Source organism: Grus americana, chromosome 14 (genome assembly GCF_028858705.1).
Source record: "Grus americana isolate bGruAme1 chromosome 14, bGruAme1.mat, whole genome shotgun sequence".
Lineage (NCBI taxonomy): Eukaryota > Metazoa > Chordata > Aves > Gruiformes > Gruidae > Grus > Grus americana.
In genome coordinates, this window is record NC_072865.1 from 7,745,666 (window position 1) to 7,766,824 (window position 21,159).

At 45.3% G+C, this 21,159-nt stretch overlaps 1 protein-coding gene across 3 annotated transcripts in view; it reads left to right on the forward strand.

The window, feature by feature from the left end:
- GRIA1 (glutamate ionotropic receptor AMPA type subunit 1) overlaps positions 1-21,159 on the forward strand; it is a 126,478-nt gene that overhangs the window by 59,734 nt on the left and 45,585 nt on the right. For all 3 annotated transcript variants that reach the window (XR_008579281.1, XM_054841798.1, XM_054841797.1), the window contains exons 3-7: positions 429-668; positions 1,768-1,952; positions 6,840-6,893; positions 18,663-18,824; positions 19,948-20,115. Coding sequence is in view for 2 of the 3 variants with exons in the window: in XM_054841798.1 (XP_054697773.1) it covers positions 429-668; positions 1,768-1,952; positions 6,840-6,893; positions 18,663-18,824; positions 19,948-20,115 (809 nt within the window). In the remaining variant the exon portion in view is untranslated. The remainder of the gene's footprint in view (positions 1-428; positions 669-1,767; positions 1,953-6,839; positions 6,894-18,662; positions 18,825-19,947; positions 20,116-21,159) is intronic.

Sequence of the window (21,159 nt, forward strand, 5' to 3'; positions counted from 1 at the left end):
CAAGCTCTAACTGCAGCCTTTGTCCCCCATAATAAAACAGCTCCAGGGACCAGACAGCTGCCATCCCACAGACACGGGGCTTGGTCAGCCACTGTGTTTTTCTGCTGAGGGCTTCCCTCGTTCAGGTAATGTGTTTTATCCCAGAAGCAGTGAAATCTTCAGCAGAGCCCTGGGGTTACTGAATTCACTCTTCTGTGTCACTCCTGCCTATCAAAGATGAAGTAGGTCTGTGGAGATCGAGGGCAGAGCACCCCATGGCCACAAGCCCTGTTCTTCACAGGTTGCATTCACCAACCCACAGGCCTCAAGGAGAGTGATCTAGTCAGGAAAGCCCGCAGCTTATCTCAGGGAAAAGGTTTATTTTGGTGACTTCCCTGAGAAACCTCCTTGTTGTTCTGCCTTCACAAACTTTCTCTCTGCTCCTCCAGTCTGCTCGCAGTTCTCCAAGGGCGTCTATGCCATCTTTGGATTTTATGAGAGGAGGACCGTCAACATGCTCACATCATTCTGCGGGGCTCTCCACGTCTGCTTCATAACGCCAAGCTTCCCCGTCGAAACGTCCAATCAGTTTGTTCTCCAGCTTCGCCCAGAGCTCCAGGATGCCCTCATCAGTGTCATCGAGCACTACAGCTGGCAGAAGTTTGTGTACATTTACGATGCTGACCGAGGTAAGTCAAAAGTACATGGGAAGGGTTACCCACTGAGTCCCAGGTTTATAAATGTGAACCAAGAGCTGCTCAGGTCTCACCTGAGCCCACATCCAGTTGTGATGCGTGTGTGTGTTTCTGGCAGGTAGCTTGGAAAACTCCAAGTTCCCTGCATGTTAGTTGTTTATGTAAAATAATGAAAGCCTTTGCTGGGTTCTTGGAAGATATTATCTAATTTTCTAAACCACGAACAGGGCTAGTGAGCTCATTGCTCTGTGATTCAGTTTCCCAGCTCTCAGATGCCTTTAAAGCTCCAGGCTGGGAGGCCAAGAACAAAATGGACTTGTGGAGGACAACGCAGAGGTAACAGTGATTCACAGCTCTGTCCTGGAAGTTATCATTAGCCCTTGCAGGGACAGGATGACCGTAAGAGACAAAGATAAGGTCTAAAAGCATCTCACTCTGCTTTCTGTTGTCACGAGGCATGGGCACGCTGAATATCCCTAAAGAACTGCAGTAGGCAGGGTTGTCTAGCAGGACTCCAGATCCAGAGTGGTGCTGGCTATGTGTATCTCCTCTAGAAGGCTGTGTATGTAATTTAGGCAAGATCCTTTTGAAAATAATGATGTTTTCTGAAGAGATGCTGCCAAGAGAGACAGGGACACTGAATATGATTGTGTATTGTGATTGCTGAGGGTGTCCCTAACCCTAGGAGCATAGAGCCTAAACAGATCGAAGATGAGAAGCGAACTATGGCCCAAAGAAATCAAGTGATTTGGGTAGTGACAGACAAGAAGACAAGGATTAGAGCTCTTATCTGAATCCCACAGCAGGGCCTGATCAACGAGACTGATCTGCCAATTACAAAGGAAAACTAGGCCTGAAATCCTCCTATTTTCCTTTGCTAGGACAGAAAAAGCAGGAGTCATTAATTCTAGCTCAGCTGTGTTTGGGTAAGGTGCTAGACTATTAGCTGCTCTCTGTAGTTCTGCTGCACTGTATCCAGCGATGCTGCATCCAGCCTGGCTTGAGACAGCTACGCAGGCTGTCAGAAGGATGGAGAGGTGCCATTGCACAACTAAAACCTGGTTTTCCCCCTACTGTCCTCTTCCCATCGCAGGGTTGTCAGTCCTACAGAAAGTGCTGGACACTGCAGCTGAGAAGAACTGGCAGGTGACAGCTGTCAACATCCTGACAACAACAGAAGAGGGCTACCGCATGCTCTTCCAGGAGCTGGAGAAGAAGAAGGAAAGGCTGGTGGTGGTAGACTGTGAATCTGAGCGGCTGAACATCATCCTTAGCAAGGTTGTGTTGGTGTGGGTCTTCTGTGTTGGTGCGGCTCTTCTGGAAGGGTCTTGCATGCAGGACGGGAAGGGTTGTTTCTCCTGGAGAAGTTCTCCTCCCCATTCTTGTCTGCTCCATGTCTCATTGCAGCTGTCATTGGATGTGGTGTGTGTGTTGCAGCAGGCTGCTGAGCTTGCAGGTATTTCTCCATTGTGGTGTTGTGGAAACTGTAAAGCCATATAAATACTAGGAGCTCCCATGTATTCATGCTGAGTGAGCTCTGCTGCTCCATGTTCCCTACTTGTTTGACTCCTCTGCTGAACCCTTTACACCCCCTTACTCCACAACATTTGCTTTGTGCTAATTCTTCCAAGCAGCGTGCACAAGATGTAGCACTTCCTTACTCTGCTAAGTTTTTCTCTGATTTTCCCACCTCCTGTGAGTTAGGGTGGAGGTGTGAATCGGCACTGCCAGACTCCTGGTCCTCCAGCCTCTATGTGCCGCACCAAATTCTCACAACCACTGCCAGCAGGACAGAGAGGGAGAAGCTTTATGGTACGTCTGTAGCGCTGTATCCAGATTAGGCTGGAGCTCAGCATCCTCCCAGGGCATCCAGGCTGTAGCAGGATCAGACAATTCCGGCTCCTCTCATGCCTTGCAGCGAGAGGGACTGGTTCATTCCCAGCCATCCCCTGCTGTTTCATCAGCTCATGGCCGCAAGGCAGGTGGGATGTGCAACAGAGGACTCTGCAACTAGGTTGTGTGCCCTGCCCTACTCATCCTCAATCTACATAGGTCACCCAGTAGTGCAGACCCAAATTTTCTCCATGCTCTTTCCTCCATGCCTCCCTTAATGCTTTCCCCAAGTCCTGAATATGGACTTCTGTGGACAGGAGACCAATGCAAGTTCATGGACAGGTCTCAGTCCACACTTGTGTCCTCTCTTCAATTCCAGCCTTACCATCTTTCCCTCTCACGCCTACAGCCAAGGCTTTCCCCACACTGGGGCTCCTGTCCCACGTGGCTTAGAAAGGGCCCCGCAGTGCCGCACAGCCGATGCTCTCTGACTCCTGCAATCGTACTTCTCATAACCAGCTTACTCTTACCGCGCGCTTCACACGTCGCTTTGTCTAAGCTACCTGTCATCTCCCGTCTCACACTTCAGCTGCTCGCTGTCTGGGGCAAGGACTGCCATTTCACCAGCTGCACGGCTCAGAGACGAGCGCAATCCGTCCCTGTTGGGTGTCTCTGGGTGCTATGTAACAACGAAGCAGGTAGCAGGTTTTAACCTCAAAGTACAGATCATGCTCAGGAAGGAAAGAACAGATTCTTCTGGAGGGTAAAGTCTTCTCTCTGACCACTGAGTAGCTGCAGTTGAACAAAATTTTTGACAGGACCTAGGCAGTGAATTTGCCTTTTCTGCAAGCTTTCCTATAGGGTATATGAGATTTCTAGAGTTAATGATGTTGGTTTTTTTAAGGCTGTTTGTCTAACAGAAAGTTAAGCTCTGTGGTCACATACTGTCTAGTTTTCCTAACATGAACAGGAAAATAAGTCTTTCTTTCAATCTTCTTCCCATAATTGGAGCAAGAATTAAACTTATGTCTAAGTAAAGCTATTCGCAAGAACACAAAAACCCCCCAGATCTTGTGATTATATTTGTTTTGCAATGTGGCAAAAACATCCGTTAAAGACAGAGCAATTCCAAGAGATGTCTAGGCCTGGGAGACAGCACTCCTGTTAGGGACAGGGCTGTAAATAACTTTTTTCACACCTATGTAGTCCATTTTTATCCTCATTTGACTTCTTGCTCTGAGTCCGCAGGGATTTCTGAGAGCAGAGGTAGTTATCCCAGTGTAAGCAGGGGATGCCAGGTCTTTTACAACATGCAGATGACCGGGGAGGGTCAAAGATGGTGTTCAGCTCATTATCACATGAAATTCAACTGGGACTTAAACTCAGGCTGGCGGCCAGTCCCTCAGCTCACCGCACCAGCAACCTCTGCGTGGATGTCACTGCTCTGTTTGCCCCGTTTCTTGGAGTGTCTGAGGTGTTCAAAGAGCTGCCTCAGCCTCTCAGGGACATTTTAATGCATTTATTTTCTTCCCTGATATGCCTGTCTCTGTCTTTCCGTGGCTGTGGATTTGTGCTCCCTAGTGAAAGGAAGAGCTGGGGATGGCTGTTTAGCATCAGTCCTGCACACGTACACACTGACACTTGCACGCACTTTTAATTTCTTCTTCCCATCCCATACACATAACACAAATAACCACCACTGACTCCAGCAAGGCAGTCCTCGCATGCTGGAGACTGTAGCTGTAGAGGAGCCAGTGCTCAATGTGTTAATGATATGTGGGAAAATGACCTGGTTTCTTTCTCGGATTTCTCTGTGTCATGTCTCAAGGGCATGATTTATCTTTGCCGAGGTAACTGTCGTTTATAAGCCAGGCCTTGGTTCAGGGCAGGATATCTGCGGGGCCGCGCTGTGTAGCCTTAATGGGATAAGTAAGTGGTGGGTTGTATTCCATCAAAGCCCTGTATTGTTTCTTCCTTGTCTCTCATTAAAATGAATAACTGGAATTTCTCCTTTGCCACTGTTTCACTCTGAGAGGATTTCTCTCTAATAGATGTCAAACTGGCCCATTAAGAAGTGGGTAATGAAACCTAGGTGGCCCAAGTGAGCTATCAGCATGCAGCCCAGCACAGCATCTCACCACGTTCAGGCTAAGTGAGAAATGCTATTATAACCTCAGCTTGCTACCGCTGTCCGGACACATTAGGACTGAGCAAGCATTTTAAAATAAATTAAGATCACAAATAACTGTGTAAAACACAGGAAGCAAGCCTCATAATTCAGGTCGATGGGCTGCAAGATTAACAGCTCAGGGAAAGCTGGATGGCAGCCCTCTCCGGTTCATCGACTCTGACACCTAATAAAATAACAAGGGGAGAGTTTGGGCAGAAGGAGCCAATGCCAGCTATTGTTGACACTGGAGAAACGGGGAATTGGATCGTAATTCTTAGACATCCCAGTGCCCTGGAGATGCTCCTTCCTCCACCGGGGCCTGGGATTTACTGCAAAGGTCGGTCTCAGTTGATGAATGGAAGGGGACAAATTGGGTCTGGTTTTGCTTCTCAGATCTGGAATGGAAGATACTTAGAAAGCTACCGTAATAAGAGTATATAGCTTTATAACCTTAGGTATACAGTTTTTTTCTGAGGGTTCCAGACTGCTCAACAGGAGTCATATTGAGGGATCCTGTGGGGAGAACCACAGGGCAGTGAAGCTGGTGGAGCTGACATTAGTTGTGTAAGAAACTGCTACTAAATGAAGCCTTCACTGGAGTTAATTGCTACCTCCGCGTTAATGCTGGGAACCAGATGAGTTTTAACGTGCATACGAGAACACTTCCTCAGAGAAAGGCTAAGGCAGATGAACCACTTGCACAGAACAAGTGTCAGCTCGTTTATAGTCCATTTGGAAATCCCTAAATGGCTGCTCACGGTAATCTGGGAGTGCTGTCCCATGGGGAGGATCAGTCTGTGCGTGCCCTCATCTGATGCTTCTCAAACACCTGCTACCAGGCTGCTATCAGAGAGAAGTCCTGGGCAGACCGATCTCTGGTCGAATCCAACACAACAGTCACTTTATTATCATTCTGGCTGTGAGGATCTTTCTGGCCTCACTGGCGTTTGTGCAGATTTTGCCTGAGCGTTGGCAACGCAGGCAGTGATTCAGAATCAGCTCATACAACAATGGAAAGAAGAGGTAGCCTTGCCAGCAAAGAAACCTTATGGAAACAGCACAATTCTCTCAGAAACGGGCAATTCTTGTGTTTTTTTACAGGTTCTGAAGGTATGATGGTTTGGGCCTTTTTTTCACTGTGTTCTTTCTGTATGTGTATTGGCTTAAATGCGGATAGTATCTGGCTGGTAAGGATTTAACAGTGCTGCTGGAAATCAGTTGAGAGGAATTTTGGTGGAAATCCAGAGTCAGCAAAAAATAATGTGATTTTTAGCTGTATTCTTTCTGTATTTTTTTTAAATTAAGGAAGAAAAAGATAGCTAGGGAACATCTGATCAATGACCCTGTCCCCCACAATCACAGGCAACCCTGCCACAGATGGTGCCTTTCTACCTAGAGAAGGGAAACTTTTCCAGCTGACATAGAAACTTTCAAACGTTACAGATCTGGAAGCATTTGTGTTGATAAAAGAGAATAAACCCCCAACTCTACAGGCATCAGGGAGAAAGGAGTAAGTGGCAAAGAGCTTATATTGGGACACCGTGAATATGAAGATATAATTAACCTCAGCGAACATGCTCAGGGAATCCTCTGTTGAGTGTCTTGCCCAGGCAGCTTTGTTCTGGAGATGTGACTGGAGGCTACCCCATGCAGTAAAGGAGAAAATTTGCCCTATAGTCTAAACCTCCTGACATCTCGCCCAGGTAGGTGTCTGTGGCAGGGACTCTGGGTGGGAGGATGTGCAGAATAGCTCTCTAGTCTTGCTCAGTGTTTCAGCTGCATTCACAGGACAAATAGACCCTAGCTGCCCGCTTTGTTCCTGTAACGTCTGAAATATAAATCTTGTTTAACCTTTTTCTAGAAAAAACACTGTGGTTTTATCCCTGAGCTCATAGGAAACAGGTTGGTTCAGGTAGTTTATTCTTCCTGCCTGTGGAATCTGCTTGGGGGTTTTGTCCTGTCTAATTTCAGACTTGCTGCTCAAATATCATGTGTGGAAGCTCTGTCCTTCCTCTAACAAGATTGTGAACTTTTCTTTTGCTATGTTTTTCTGTCTTCAACCAAACAGTCTCATTGGGGAAAAATGAGGAGGAAGGATAGATAAATGAAGCTCTACTTCTTTAGATGGTCTCTGCTAAATATCCTTGGTTTGTGTCTTGCAGATCATCAAGCTTGAAAAGAATGGGAACGGGTACCACTACATTCTGGCAAATTTGGTGAGTTGCCCTCCTTGGCTTTTTTTTTTTTTTTTTGTATTTCATATTTTGTAAAGCCATTATACTTATAATTACTGAGCTGGAAGTTTTTTTTCTAATCCACCTTTTGGGTAGAGAAAAAAATACCAAAGTTGTTTGTGGTGTTTTTCTTGTGGTGTTTTCTGTCTTGAGCCAGCAAGATTATCTCCAGGGTATCTCCAAGGTTTCTGGATTCCCCCCCCCCTCCAGATTCAATCTGCATCTTTTCAAAGCCAATTAAGGCAACTGTCAATTAATGCTTGTTGTGATAATGATTTTTTTTGCATGTCATAGGCACCTGGGGTCCTGGTATTGCCCTCCGAGCTTGTTTCAGTCAGGCCACCAAGAAGTTGTTGACTATTGGTAACAACTTGCATTTTCTAACTGTTTTTAACTCCACTTCAGTGTGTCCCCCCGAAGTGAGGTGTTTCACAGCCATCCTGAGAGCCCCACTAAGGGCAGACTCATTAATGACCATGCACCAAGATCCCTCTGACCTTCCAGCAGAAATAAAATATGTACCTATTCTGCAACTTGGTGCTAAATCAAATCTGCCTGTCATGGCTCTGAGGAATTAATTGGATTTAAAGATTTCTTTAAGAAAAGGATTCTCCCTTTAATGCAGGGAGGCGCTGCCTGAGGACAGAGCTGTGCTGGGCAGCAGCGGGGCCATCTTTCTGGAGCTATGTGCTGTCCTCTCCTGGGAGAGGAGACTTTCTCTGCCTAGGGAGGTTTGGGAAGAAGTAAGAGAGGAATAGCCTCAATCCATGGGGCAGCTGAGGTTTCTACAGCAGAGCTCCTACCTTCTCCTGCCCAGATGTGTCCGTCCATCCGGGGGGGATGCACAGCAGAGGACGGGCTGGTGTCGGCAGCCTGGGGCTGAGGCTGCTCCCCACGCCAGGACCCGCCGTGTCCGTGTGCGGTCTGGAGCCGTTCTGTTCTCCCGCAGCTGTGTCTGCGAGGCAACACGTCAGGCTCGGCGTAATTAAACTTTAAACTACCAATTAGTCAAGCGGTTGCTGCCGTTCTCCTCCTCTCAGTCCCAAGATAACTCTGTAATTTACAAGACAAAAATGGCCACATAATTACCCCGCCATGCCCCAATACTGACCCTGCACTCCTGCGCTGGGTGCCTACCATGTAATTACAAAGTTAAAAATGTTATGTTGTGCAGGGGGAGACAAGCAAACTGTAGAGTAGCCAATAACTTCAGTTGCTAATTTTTTAAAAATTGTTACTTGCTGTAACCCGGGTCCCGTTCCTCAGGTGTTTGTGAAAGCCCCTTCATTAAAGTTAAGCAGGGAAGCTATCTGGAGTAGCTGGAGTGTGCGTGTCTGTGCACTTTTATGTATACCCATGCGGAAGGCTAAATGAGAATGCTATCACTTCTCCCTGCGTGGTTTCATAAGGATAAATACATTACAGGCATGAGGTGGAATATTCAGGTGTTCGAGTTATGAAGGACATTTCCCTGTCTTATGATACTGCTGTCTCCTACTTTCAGCCTGAGAAAGCACACTTTTTCCATCTTTAATTTGTTTTCTTACCCTTTGCACAAATGCTGAGAGGACAGAGCTGGCTGGAAGAGGCTGCATATTCAGCCAAAATGGATTATAAATAATTAACTTAGAGCAAAAGGCTTTTCATTTCCCTAGCCCCTCTGCAGGGAGATTCTCCCTCCCAGCTGCAGCTTGGCGGAGGATGCTCCGGGTCCCCAGGACCCACAGGATCTGATGGGACCACCAGAATCCACTGTTACCAGCTGTTCTTTTCAAGCAGCTTTCATTTGAGGGGAGAAGAAGAAGAACGAAAGGAATTCGAGGTCTTTCCTTTGGTCTTTCCTGCTTCTTAAAGCCCAGCACTGCACAAGAGGCTAACTCCAGACAGGAATATTAAAAAAAAAAAAAAAAAAAAAAAGAACCCCAAATCCCAAAAAACCCAAAAGAGAGGAGGAGATAATCAGACAATGTGGGGAAACTATTTAAAAAAAAACAGACTAGCACTCCTGAAGGTTAAGAGGCACTTTCCAAGGCAGAAGCAGCTTTGGGGTTCTGCCATGAACAGGGGCAGGTTCAGGCACCAGAAGTCAAATCATTTTCTGTGATGTGCTGCACCCCCACAAGAAATACTGATCAATTCTGCAAGGAGAATGGCAAAAAGGCCATGAGGATCCTATGTTCCTGAGAACGTATGGCAGTGAGGAAGGACAGCAAGCCTCCCTGCGTGTGTATGGCCGGGGATGTTATAAGGGATGGGCAGAATGTGGGAAGTCTGCGTCTGACAGGGTTAAACCATAGTGTGGATGCTCGGATCCAAGAGTTCACAATGGGTTTTACCCTCTTCTAAGGGCATCTCATTGCTGGATTAGAGCCTTCAGAGGGTGTGACGTGCTGTAATTTATTCCCACTGACTCATACACATAGTGGATAGACCTTAAACGCCCCACATTTTCTCCTGTAGACAAGTCCTAAGATGACAGGGTGTGCATTGCCCACACACACACACGTACCCTCATGTGCATACCAGCACGCCTAGAAAACAGCTTGATTTTGTGGAAGTGGCTCATTCTGGAGTCCTGGGTCGTAAGAGAATAAATTAAGAACTGAAAACTGCAAGTGCATGAACATTTCCAAATGAGTTATTTTTTATCGCCTGTGCTGACTGTTGGAGTCCTGATTTCAGGACTCACACCCCATGTGAAGATAAGGCTCCCCGCCCTGGCTGGGACAGGCTCTGCCTTGCACAAGTCAAGCGAGCCCTCGGCTGGTTTGTAGCCGCCGAGTTACCTGCACTAGCTGGAGCAAGGGGATGAATTTTCAATACCTGCTTTTTGCAACACTGCCTAACCTTCTTGGACCCTTTCCCATGGGGAAACAATTATGGAAATGACATATGTGAAGCAAATGTTGGGAAATATTTAGAGATAACTCCACTGAAATTCTTAATTTTTTGGCTATATGCTTGTTCAGAGCTATACTCAGCCAAAAAACACACAGCAGCACACTACTGTCCGGGTACAGCAGCTCCAAAGTAATGTTCCATCAGGAATGCAAAGCAAGTGAGTTTGCAAGGCAATGCACGGGCTGAATAAGGCCTGCAAAAATCTTCCATTTTGAACACGGAGGAATTCCCTGTCTGGTCACAGACAATTCATGAGCAAAGAGGATCTGGCTTGCATTAATCACCGCTTGTTTGCCCAGCGGTTGCTGTCGGGTGAGCTGTAGTAAAGAACCAAGCAGAATTTGACAAGTAGCAGCAAATGAAAGCTAGTATTTCCTAGCAGGAACAGCTTTCTTTTTCAGTGAAATTGCTGTTGCCAAGGTGAGACAATAATATTTCTGTGTTCACAAACAAAATGAAACCATTCTGCACCTTAGGCCATGGGCAAACATCCTTCTCCAAATCTGCTATGCCTGTTAAAGATACAACCTGTCTTGTCTGCTCAGCCCTGCCTGTCCCTGGAAGGTCTGTCTCCAATGTCACTGCCAGAGGAGGGGTTCTTGTGAGCATCCCTGCCTCTCCTTGAGGTAAATTTGGCACTGTCTGTGGCTTCTGCAAACTAATAAAAACCTGATCCTTGACCGGTACCCATTAGAGTTACCCCAATTAGCTTTTACCAGCTGCCAGCCTGGGTATTTGTCAGGTGTACTGGCACTGGGGGATTGCAATCATCTCTCTCCCCCTTCCTCCCCCGTATGTCTATTTTTCTTTGTGGAACTCAGAGAGCTTTGGCAACTTTAGAAGTGTTTGGTTTTGTGACTCTTATTTTTCTAAGCTTTGTTCTCAGCCTTTGAGAGCATCAGTCTAGCAACGACAAAAGAAAAAAAATACAGTCAATACTGTCAGAGGAGCAAGCTTAGAAACTTCTGGGATTCCTTTCTTTTGATGTTACAGACTTTTTCCCCATAACCTTGGCTTCACGTAGCTGTTTGTCCTATGCCAGGGATGTAGGCTGACTACTGTCAGTAGTGGGAGAACATCAGCTCTCTTGGGTGGAGGAAAATCTTCTCTTGAAATAAGTGACATTCACGTGACCTGCCTTAAAAAGAAAAGTATGGACAGCTGCCACATGCAGTATTTGAGCCTTTTTTTCTTTCCTGTCGTATTAGTCCAGGTTGTTCTTTTAGCAAATGCTCTCGTTTGAAGTCAAATAGTTAAGTGTATGAGACTGCTGATGCTAGGCGTAGCAGGGAAGAGTAAAGATAAAAACAGAGTTGATGAGCAGAGGTAAGCATTTTTTCCTATGCCATTTTCCATCAGCGTGTGTCAGTGCTGAGTTAGACCATGGACACAGTGTCACTTTGCAAGCTGTTGTGGCAGCTTTGGAGGTTACCAGCACAGCAGCTTTGCCAGCAGAGTGGCTTGTGCAGGAGTCAGGCAAAATCTACGGGTTTGTTCACCTGTGGTTTAAATGGGCCTCTCTGATTTTTTTTCCCTGCAAAAATGGAAGGGAGAACTTTGCGCCACCAGTGCTGAGACACGGCGACCTGAGACTGACTGCTTGGGGCAGATAGCGAAGAAGGCATCCCCTCCCGAATTGGCTGTCGAAAAGGATGTCCACATCCCTGGGGGAGCAAAGTTCTCCCAGCACAGGCAGAGATCTGCTCCCCGAAGCGATGCAGCGCGTGTACATCCCGCAGCGTGTGCTGTGGCCGCGTGGGGAGGGTCTGCTGTGCCCACGCTGGGTACGAGCCTGGTGCAAGAAGCGGTACCTGCCACAGCACAAATATGACGTGTGGCACTAACCATGTGTCGATGGCTTCGCTGCCTGCACCGAGCCCCTGATTCAGCTTGCCTGGAGCTAAAACGTTGCGGTTCTCAGTCTCCCATCAGCTTGACAGCTGCCATGTTTATTTTAATCACCCTCAGTTATTAACGCTGTCTCCTGGCCCCTGAAGTATTGCTGACTGAAGGTACAAACAAGGTCAGCAATACTCAGGTTTGCATCACTAACTGGTTGGAAACTCTTTTTTGTGGGAGTTTCCAAAAGGATGTGTACAGCATCGGCTTTTTGTCCTGGTAAGATCTCAAGATGCCTGGTCTTGCAAAAATTATATTCTTATTTTGGAAAGAGAAGTCCTAAGTTAATTTTAGGTTTCTAAAATTATACCAGTTAAACCTTTCCTCTTTCTGAGAGGTTGGTGCAGGTAGAATCATGAGAAAACTTGGTTTTCCAGGCAGAGGAAGACAACATAATATATCAGTGAAATTTCTGAGGTCTGCATTTCACTTCCAGATAGCTTTTCTGTCCTGATTCAAAGATTATCAAGCAGAAGAAACCTTTATAACATTATGTCATCTGAATTACTGATAGTAAAAGACACAGCAGTGCTCTGAATTAATTTTTGCTTGAATTAGAGTGTCTCATGTAAAAGAAAATAATTTGATTTTGATACAAAAATTGCCCACACGGGAGAACATGAACTGCAACCTTGGAAGGATTTTTGCAGTAGCTAATGAGAGCATGAGTGACTTACTGTGACTTAAAAAAAAATCACTGAGCATCAGGTGAGGAACTGACAGATTATATTACAGCCATTGCAAGGAAAAATGTGTTTGCTTAAATCTCAGCAAAAGGGTGTTAAACAAACAGGTTTCCTCATCCATTTGCAGTCTCCTAATCCATTACCCTGGCTCAACTGGCAAGGCGTGACATGTAAACCCAGAGTATCTTCCTCATGGTGACTTCATCTGTGCTTTTTCTAGTCGAAACTTGCCTAGCTTCAGCTTCCTCCATCAGATTTATGCTTCTGTTTGCTAGACCAAATATTCCATTACTGACATTTTAGTCCTTGTAAACTGCGATCAGGTCATCCCTTAATCGTATCTTTGATTGAAGTCCTGGCATCTGTCACTACACGGCACATTTCCCAGACCTTTAAATCAGTTTCTCCTCTGAAAGCTCTCTAAAGCACAAACATCCACCTTAGAGCATCTGTCCCTTTGCCCGGACTGAGCTTTCCAACAAATGTATTTGATCATTTGTATCCAGAATGTGGTGCAGCAGTAGGATAGGGCTGATGCAAATAATATCACAAAGAAAATCTTATGCCTGCAGAGTTCTACCAAAAAAAAGTTGCTAGTCATCTCCAGCCCAATGTCCTTGAAGTCTGGATCCTCACCTGACTTGGTTTGCTTTGCATCAATAGACCAGGACAAAACAGACTCATAAAACTGCAGGATCGGGACCCTGTCTGAAAGGTTCCCCTCTTCCCATCTTTCTTTTCCCTTTCTTCACTTACTTCGACGTTACAGTGAGGACTCCATGTTTTGCTGCCACAGTGAGATTTGACATGTTAGTAATTCTGCAGAAGAGAAGAAGGCCTCTCTTGTTGGAAGGCATGCTGGAATGAGACTTGAGCAGATGGGCTCTTTTTTGATGTACCCTCCTTATTAATGCAAAGTGATGGGAGTGAGGAATGACGCTTCACTGGAGAAGTCAAGCTTGAAGATAATTTGGTATATTAGGGATGCTCCGTCTGGAAATACTCGACTTCTTGCTCCCTGCAGAAAGACACCGGCGTACCTTGGAATGACAGGAGCCACTTTGCATTCACTCAGCTGATCTACAGCCATTTAGAAGCAATTGTTTTGCTTTGCAAAGTTTCTTATAATCATAAAGTCTGCTGGCAGGAAGCAGTCTGGCATTGCAAGCCATACACGGATAGCATCTAAAGAGAGCTGAACCAATTTCCCGATGGTGCCACAGGTTTCTGTGGCACCCACCCAAGCTCAGGGTGAATTACTTAAATGCTCTTTGCTTAAAAAGGAATATTTGAGTGTGCAACTCATAGGGGAAAAAAAAAATAAAAGAAAAAGAAAAGAGTCCAGTCTCTTCATTCCAGACAGAAAGGGACTACAAAACCAAACACTCATTCTTGGGGTGAGGGGACTATGTTAGGTTCTGCCAACAAGACTTCTCCAGGCAATTCAAGAGAAAGGGGCATTTTCCATCTCCTCATTCAGAGGTGAGCTTTGCCATTCTCAGCGGGAGATCCGGAGGGCTCAGAAGATGCAGAAGGAGGAGACAAAACAACAGTGTTCCTCAGAAATGTGGAAGTCTTCAAGGAGACTCTCTAATGTTCTTTCTCTCAAGAAAAGCCAAGACTTAGAGCAAAGGCAAGGAGATTTTAAGCTGGGCTGCGGGGACGTTTATGACACGATTAGCTGCAGCGTGCCCAGAGCTCAGCCCTCGCTGCCTGTTACCGCAGCTTCAAAGGCACGATTATACTGCAGGAGGCACCTTGCAGAGAAAGTGCCAACAATTAATACCAATTTAGTGAAATACAGAGAGAATTTGAAGGCGTTGGGCAGTGGCCGGCTGCCTGTCGATGTCTGGGTACGGAGGTGAAGCTGCTGCTGTCGGCGGTGTTCCCATGGGCTGGGATGATGTCCCAGGAGGAGCAATGCCACCCGGTGTCATCAGTGTGCGGAGAGGAGGCAGAGGTTTAGGACGGTGAGGCAGTGAAATATGAGAGTGAAAGGAGACATGCAGGGGAAGTAAGTGGTGCTGGCAGATTTGAGGAGGGTCATGCATGAAGGAATGAGGCTTTCCCTACGCCGCCTGACAGCCGTCTGCACTGCCCGCTCAGTGTCCTGGCTCTTCATGGTGTTCAGGGAATAAATAAGGAGCTGGCTCATTTCTGGGGAACTTTCTTTTCAAGGCAGGTCCTTCGTGGACCCGTTAATCAAGATGGATTCATGAGGCCCATTTCAAGTCATCAGTCTTCTTGCATTATGCATTTTCTTTGATGACTGAGCCCACAAGCAGTGGAGAGGAATATAAATATGTGACTTGCTGACACCTCTCCCAGCAACCAAGGCAGTGAATGGGACAGTAAAACAACCTTTGGCTGAAAAATGTTTTCAGTTTAAGAACTGCGTAAAGAACAGATGCAGCAAGGAAAACACAATGAGGAAAAAACCCCTTCCCAGTACTGTTCTATTTTCTATTTGAAGGCATGAAGGTCTGTAACAGCTGCCCATATTATTTACTAGCAGCAGGACTTCTCCATGTAATCGCTTTGCAAGGTTCATTAGTGCAGAGAGAGCAGTCCATGGTATGGGCTAAAGAGCAAGCTTCCTCCTTCGAACTGAGCCGGGCTGTTGCTTGAACTGTGTGTTGCAGATGCTGTGAGTCAGGGCAGGCGTGGAGGAGGGAGGCTGTCTCATTCCACTCCATCAGCACGGATGGGTCCAGATTTTTGCAGTTTATTGTCAGCCTGCTAATTCGATGGCATTCAGAGAAAGCCAGGCATTTTCCAGGCACACGCAAGGCAGGAGGCCGTATTCTCTGGTTTGCCGGGATGATTTTGCAAAGTGAATTTAAATCAAAGGGACAGCTAATCCTGCTGTAGGGCAAGGGGTGGGCTGGCTGACGCGGTGTCCCTTCCAGCCTGGTTTGGATGGTTCCCAGAGAGAATTGTGCCTGTAGAAGCGTTGTCTCCCCTGGAGTACCTACGTCCTGGGCAATGACCCTGTTTGGGGCCCTGGGGAGCCCCGTGTTGCCTCTGGGTCCCACTGTTCCTGCTTTGCCGGGGTGCTGGCACAGCGTCCGGGCTGGAGCGTGAGTTCCTGTATTCCTCCTCTTCCTCCCCGGGGTCTGGCAGCGCTGCACAGGGAGGTGAAGCCAGATACCTGCATGTCCAGAGAGCCTGAAGAAAGTCACATACCACCAAATTTCAGGGGCTCAGCTCGTTTCCCTGAACAGCCCACTGTGCTCCAGACGTGGCTGCAAAGCGAGCTTTTTCCAGTATTCATTGGCAAATTTTTGAAATGGTTTTGGCCCCTGAGGTGCCATGGAGTGCATCGTTCCAGCACTGTTCACTTCTTGCTGTGCTTGATTGGATGGCAAAGGCTTCTGTGCTGGTTCTTTCCCAAACTGGTTGATACTAAGCACACCGCTGCAAAAGTGTGTCTGCTGCCCCTCAGTAGTGGGTTGCAGTCTTTACTCGGTCTTTTTTTTTTTTTTTTTAATTTATTTTCTGTTTTCCAAATATGCCCAATTGAAAACTAAATAAAAAGTCCCTTTTTTCGCAACATGTGGCTACAGTTAGTACAAGGTGACAGATGATTAATGACTTCTTTACTAGCAAATATTGTAATTCTTCTGTTCTCTTGTTTCCTACAAGCGCTGACTGGTATTCCAGATAGATAGATAAGCATGTTTAATTCCTGATGTCATTTTGTCAACAGAAACATTTTCAAGAGATAGTTTGCATAATATTTGATATATTCTTGTTTATATGTTAGCCAGAGAGAATTCACCTCCTCTGGGAATTATTTTCTAAAATATCTGACCTCTGGTATTCCCAGTTCATTGGCCGTCATGTCACCCAGACCTGCTCTGAGCAGATTTCAGCGGCGCAGTGATTAAAATTCCTTTGTAATTAGGACCGTTCCTATACTGACCTTGTACTGGGGCATGTGGAGGAGGAATAACAGGTGAAAACAGTTATTTCAGCAGTTGATAACAGCCAAAATGCAAACACATATTCAAGGTTAATGATGTCCTTTATGGTCCCAACTGCCTTAAAGGACTGGAAAATTTTCAGAGGTCTCCACGCGTTTTAAAGAACCTGAAATCAGTAGGGAAAAATTAGTACAGTCTTGGGGAAGAAATAATTCCTTTTGTCTATCCAGATTATTTAAAAGTTTTGTGTAAGATGAATCCCAATGAATATTGTTGAATACTTGCTTCAGTTTCAGAATGGTTTGGTTTGCAGAAAACAGTAAAAGACAGTGTTTTCAATCACTGCTGTTTTGTCACTGGTGTCATAATCTTTTTTTGACTTTTCCTATTTAAATCTGCTTGTTGAGGGGGCTAAATACACCAGACATCTCACTCATAGTCTGTTGTGAACTTGGGCTTTTCTTCATGCCTTTGTAGGGCTTCCAAGGAGGAGCTGGTGGCACAGACTTGAAGTTGCTGTGTGGTAGTTTCTTTTGACAGATCTTTTTCCCCTGAGTACCTCCCAGGAGCAAAACGTCAGTGTAATTTGGTCCTAGCCATGAATAACCAGTTGGCAACCTGTGAGGTCCCTCTTACCGAACCTTAGGAGCTCTGCGTGTCAAAAACCGCTTGGCCTGAAATGCATTAAGATGTCAGGGACAATTATCCTGCTGCATTTCCTATTCATTAATCACAGCTCTAGCTTTCTGAAACCCCTACGCTAGCAATTGCAAACAAGATTGATGTGGGTTTAACCAGCATTCTGAGGAATAGGTACGCACAAAATATCACTTTTTTTTTAACCTAAATCGCTGCACTTTGAAGCAAAATAAATCATCTATTTAGAGCATCTGTACACCTATATCCAATCCTCAGCCTTCTAAGTGGATGCCAAATTGCTTACAAAAAGCCAGAAGAAAAAGTGTGAAAGTCTTTAAAGACATTTTTGAGTCACTTATGACTCCCTCGGTCTGACGCTGAGGTGAGGGCAATTTAGTTTTTTCCTTGCAAGCTTCCTGTTCCCAAAACAGGTTTCCATCTAACGACTTGATCCTGACCTTGGAAGTTAATAAGCTAATTAGCTCCCTCAGCCTGCGCACAGAGAGCACTGTTTTGGGAACCTGACCGGTGTGTCCTGGGAATAATGTGACTTGGCTTTTTTAACTCACACCATCACCGTATGTTTGAGAGCAAGCAAGGGAGGGAAACCCAGTGGCAGGCTGAGAAGGTGCCTGCAGAGAACATGCACCAGCAGGGCAGAGGGAAGGCAGAGCTCAAACAAGCTCTTCTATTGCTCAAGTGATTGCATTGTGCACAGTCCTCGTTCATTTTCCCTCATGCATTATGGTTGCCGATGGTTCTAGTGGAAATAATTGACTACATCTCTTGTGCTTGTATCCTGAAAGAAAAAGCCCCAGGCTTCAGCCTGTCCCACACACAGCAGCCCAAGCAGGAAGGCAGAGTCTCCATTCAAGCACCCACTTTGTGCAAGGAGGCACAGCAGGCAGTTTTGCACAGCAGCAGTGCTGAAGAGGTAGGATCAAAGCTGGGAGACCAAAAAACGACCTCTTCTCCATATTGCTTGCAGCGTATCTCTAATTATTTTTTGCCTCTGACTCAATGGGGGTGCCTAATTCTACCATTCCACCCTGACACATAGGTGTGTTTGCGCACTTGGGTTCATCACATGCAGTGGGCAAGAAGTAGAAGAAAACAATAAAAAAAAAAGAAAGAAAATTATTTCATTATCAATCTGAAGCTCAAAAAAGTACCCTTTTTTCTCCCAAATTAGCAAATACTATAAACTGGCTTTTGTAGTAGACAGACTTCTTTGACAAGCTGACCAACCACTCCTTGATCTGCTGAAAGTTCATTGTTCAGGATTTGTTGTTCCCTACAAACTGTGATTTGAAATGAAGTAGCCTATCCATTGGTGAGTGAGTGTATAAAAGTTAGAGCTGGGTGAATAATTCTTTCTAATATATTTTTTGAGAATTTTATTTTATTTCATCCAGGCATTATTTTTCTATTATTGTGCTAGCCTTCTTGCAAATGAGCTGTTATTAATATGACTTTTTGTCTCCCTGGGTGGAAACTGCAGAATGTGTCCAGGGCAGAGCCTTGTGAGAAAGTCAAGTTCACCCCATGGTCAGGGAAGTGGTGCCTCTCATGAGTTAAACCTTACCTCGCAGAGGGAAGAGATTTTTCCAAAGCTGGCTGCCATGTTCATAGATAGGCAGGATACCCACCCAGAGGTGCATTCCTCTGATGAGCCTCCTCTGTTTCTCTCCTCTACTTAGGGATTCATGGATATTGACCTGACCAAATTCAAGGAGAGCGGAGCCAATGTAACTGGCTTCCAGTTGGTGAATTACACGGATGCTGTTCCCGCCAGGATCATGCAGCAGTGGAGGAATAATGATGCCAGGGAGCATCCTCGTGTGGACTGGAAGAGGCCAAAGGCAAGTGGTATAAAAAACCTCATTTAATTTAGAGTCCATCTGGCTCAGTTCAAGTTATGCTCACGTCTTTGTGATCACACAGAACTCTCTTAATCTCGCTCTGAAAACCTGTCACTTAATATAATTATGAACATTATCTGTTCCAGGTGCCTCAACATTGTCTAAATTTTACTAGGCAGTGCTTGCTGCCTGCTAAGAAATACACGTTAGTGTATTCACTCAGTCTCCCAGTTTTTAGTCTCCTCAAAGCTAAGGATTAAACATCTCATAATGTGCAGTATATAAAAAAGAAAAAGCCTCATTAACTCCTTAACCTTTGACTTGTTTACTAGATATGCAGTGATAATAAAGTCTTTCCAGACGTTCTTTCTGAACATTTCAAATCAGTATGTACAACAGAGGGGAAATATATGTTAATTCCAAACACAGAAGACCCTGAAGCTGTCGAGGCACGGGCGGAGGGGGGAGGGTGGGTTTTTTTCTGTCTGACATTTGAAAACAAATACAGTTGTGACAAACACTCAGTAGCAGAAATGTCAGCTTTGAAAGTATTAGTTTAAGAAAGTTGCAAACAAATAAATCGGTAGGTGATCATAGGAAAAGGAATTAACTCTAATGGTTACCATTCATGCTATGAGTTTTACACTGGTTTCTGTACAAATTTCTGCTTGAATAAACTCATCTTTTGCAGAATTTTTACATGTTGAAGTAGAGTTTTCTGGTCTCCATCTGTGACCAGAGTCACTTGTTGCTTGATTGCCTGTATCTCACATTTACACTGTATAATATATTCCTTAAAGGTCAGGTCAATGATTCTAATTAAACACAAAGACTTGGGTTACAGATGAATGACTTTTAAGGCTGAGTCCTCTCAAGGGAGCGCAACGTGAATCCGCATCAGGAGCTTCTCTTTCACTCTCCCATCCTCTGGGAGAGAAGACACTGACTTTCACAAGTCAACGGGACAGTAGCGATTACAGGGACCAAGATGCTGTTGAACTTCATAGATGGAAGGATGAAAACCGAGCAAGTCATCTGAAAAGTTACTGTCAGGCGAACCAGTGTAGCATGCCTGAGGTCAGCTCACCCTAACGGGAAATGTAAATTCTTCTTCTCTTTCTAGTACACGTCGGCCCTAACATACGACGGGGTCCGGGTGATGGCCGAGGCGTTTCAGAACCTGCGGAGGCAACGGATCGACATCTCCCGTCGCGGCAACGCGGGGGACTGCCTCGCCAACCCGGCTGTGCCCTGGGGACAAGGCATAGACATCCAGAGAGCACTGCAGCAGGTTTGAAACCCAAAAAATTGTGCACTGCAAGGATGGCTGAACGTAGCCTGTGGGTGGGGGAAGAGGGATGATTAGCAGCAGAAACGCTCAAGCAAATCGCTTGGGATGAGGAACTGATCCTTCCAGATGAGAGCCAGGTCTCCTGGAGAGTTCAGGGTGCATCCAGCAAACTGCTTTTCTTGATACTATCCAATGTGTCCTTGCCTTCTCTAATTTCTGTTGAAGACGTGGAATGGAAAAGCCAAAATATTATCCCATAGAATCATGGGTCTCTATTTTTACCATCCCTTTCCTAAGAGAGAGACCTGCTCAGACCTGCAGATCCTTCAACTCTTTGTGAACTTGGCTTCAGTTCCAGACTGCTAACGTAGTTTGAAACCATGTGAATTTTGCCTTATGTGTTGGCTGTCATCAAAATGTTTTCAAAGCCCAGATTATAGCTTGTTTCATACTGTGAGGATTCATAAAAGTCTTAATAACAGCTATTTAGATAGTTTATTCCTTAAATCTGATAATCTTGCTTTTTCATCCTGCATAAAAATTTAGATTTTTTTGAATAAACAAAAATATTACATGAAACATACAGCAAGAGAGAAAAACAATACACTCTTATCAAAGACTTAGAAAGGTAGAATATTTTAAAATTGCATTAAATTTCAAGACTGACATTCATCTCTAGCATTTTTCTCTTTACAGACAAAAATAGATGGATTCCTTGCAAATACTGCTAGTTCAGTGTTATCCAAATATAGCTTATCCCATCTTCTTTCCTTAACTGTGAAGAAGGCAAGAAGAATAAAATTAATTTGGTTAATTTGCATCACATGTAAATTTCCTGAAATATTTTGTTTTGATCTGGTTTTGGCTTACTGGTAAACAACAATTCCTTTAAAACAAAATCTTGCACCTGATTTGATTTTATTGCTCGGATTCAATTTGTTCCCAAGCCTGTCATTGACTTTCTGTATGACCTTGGGCAAATCACTGTCATAGCTTCTCCAAACCCTTATAATAAAATCAGCCTCCTTGATGCATTAGGGAGAT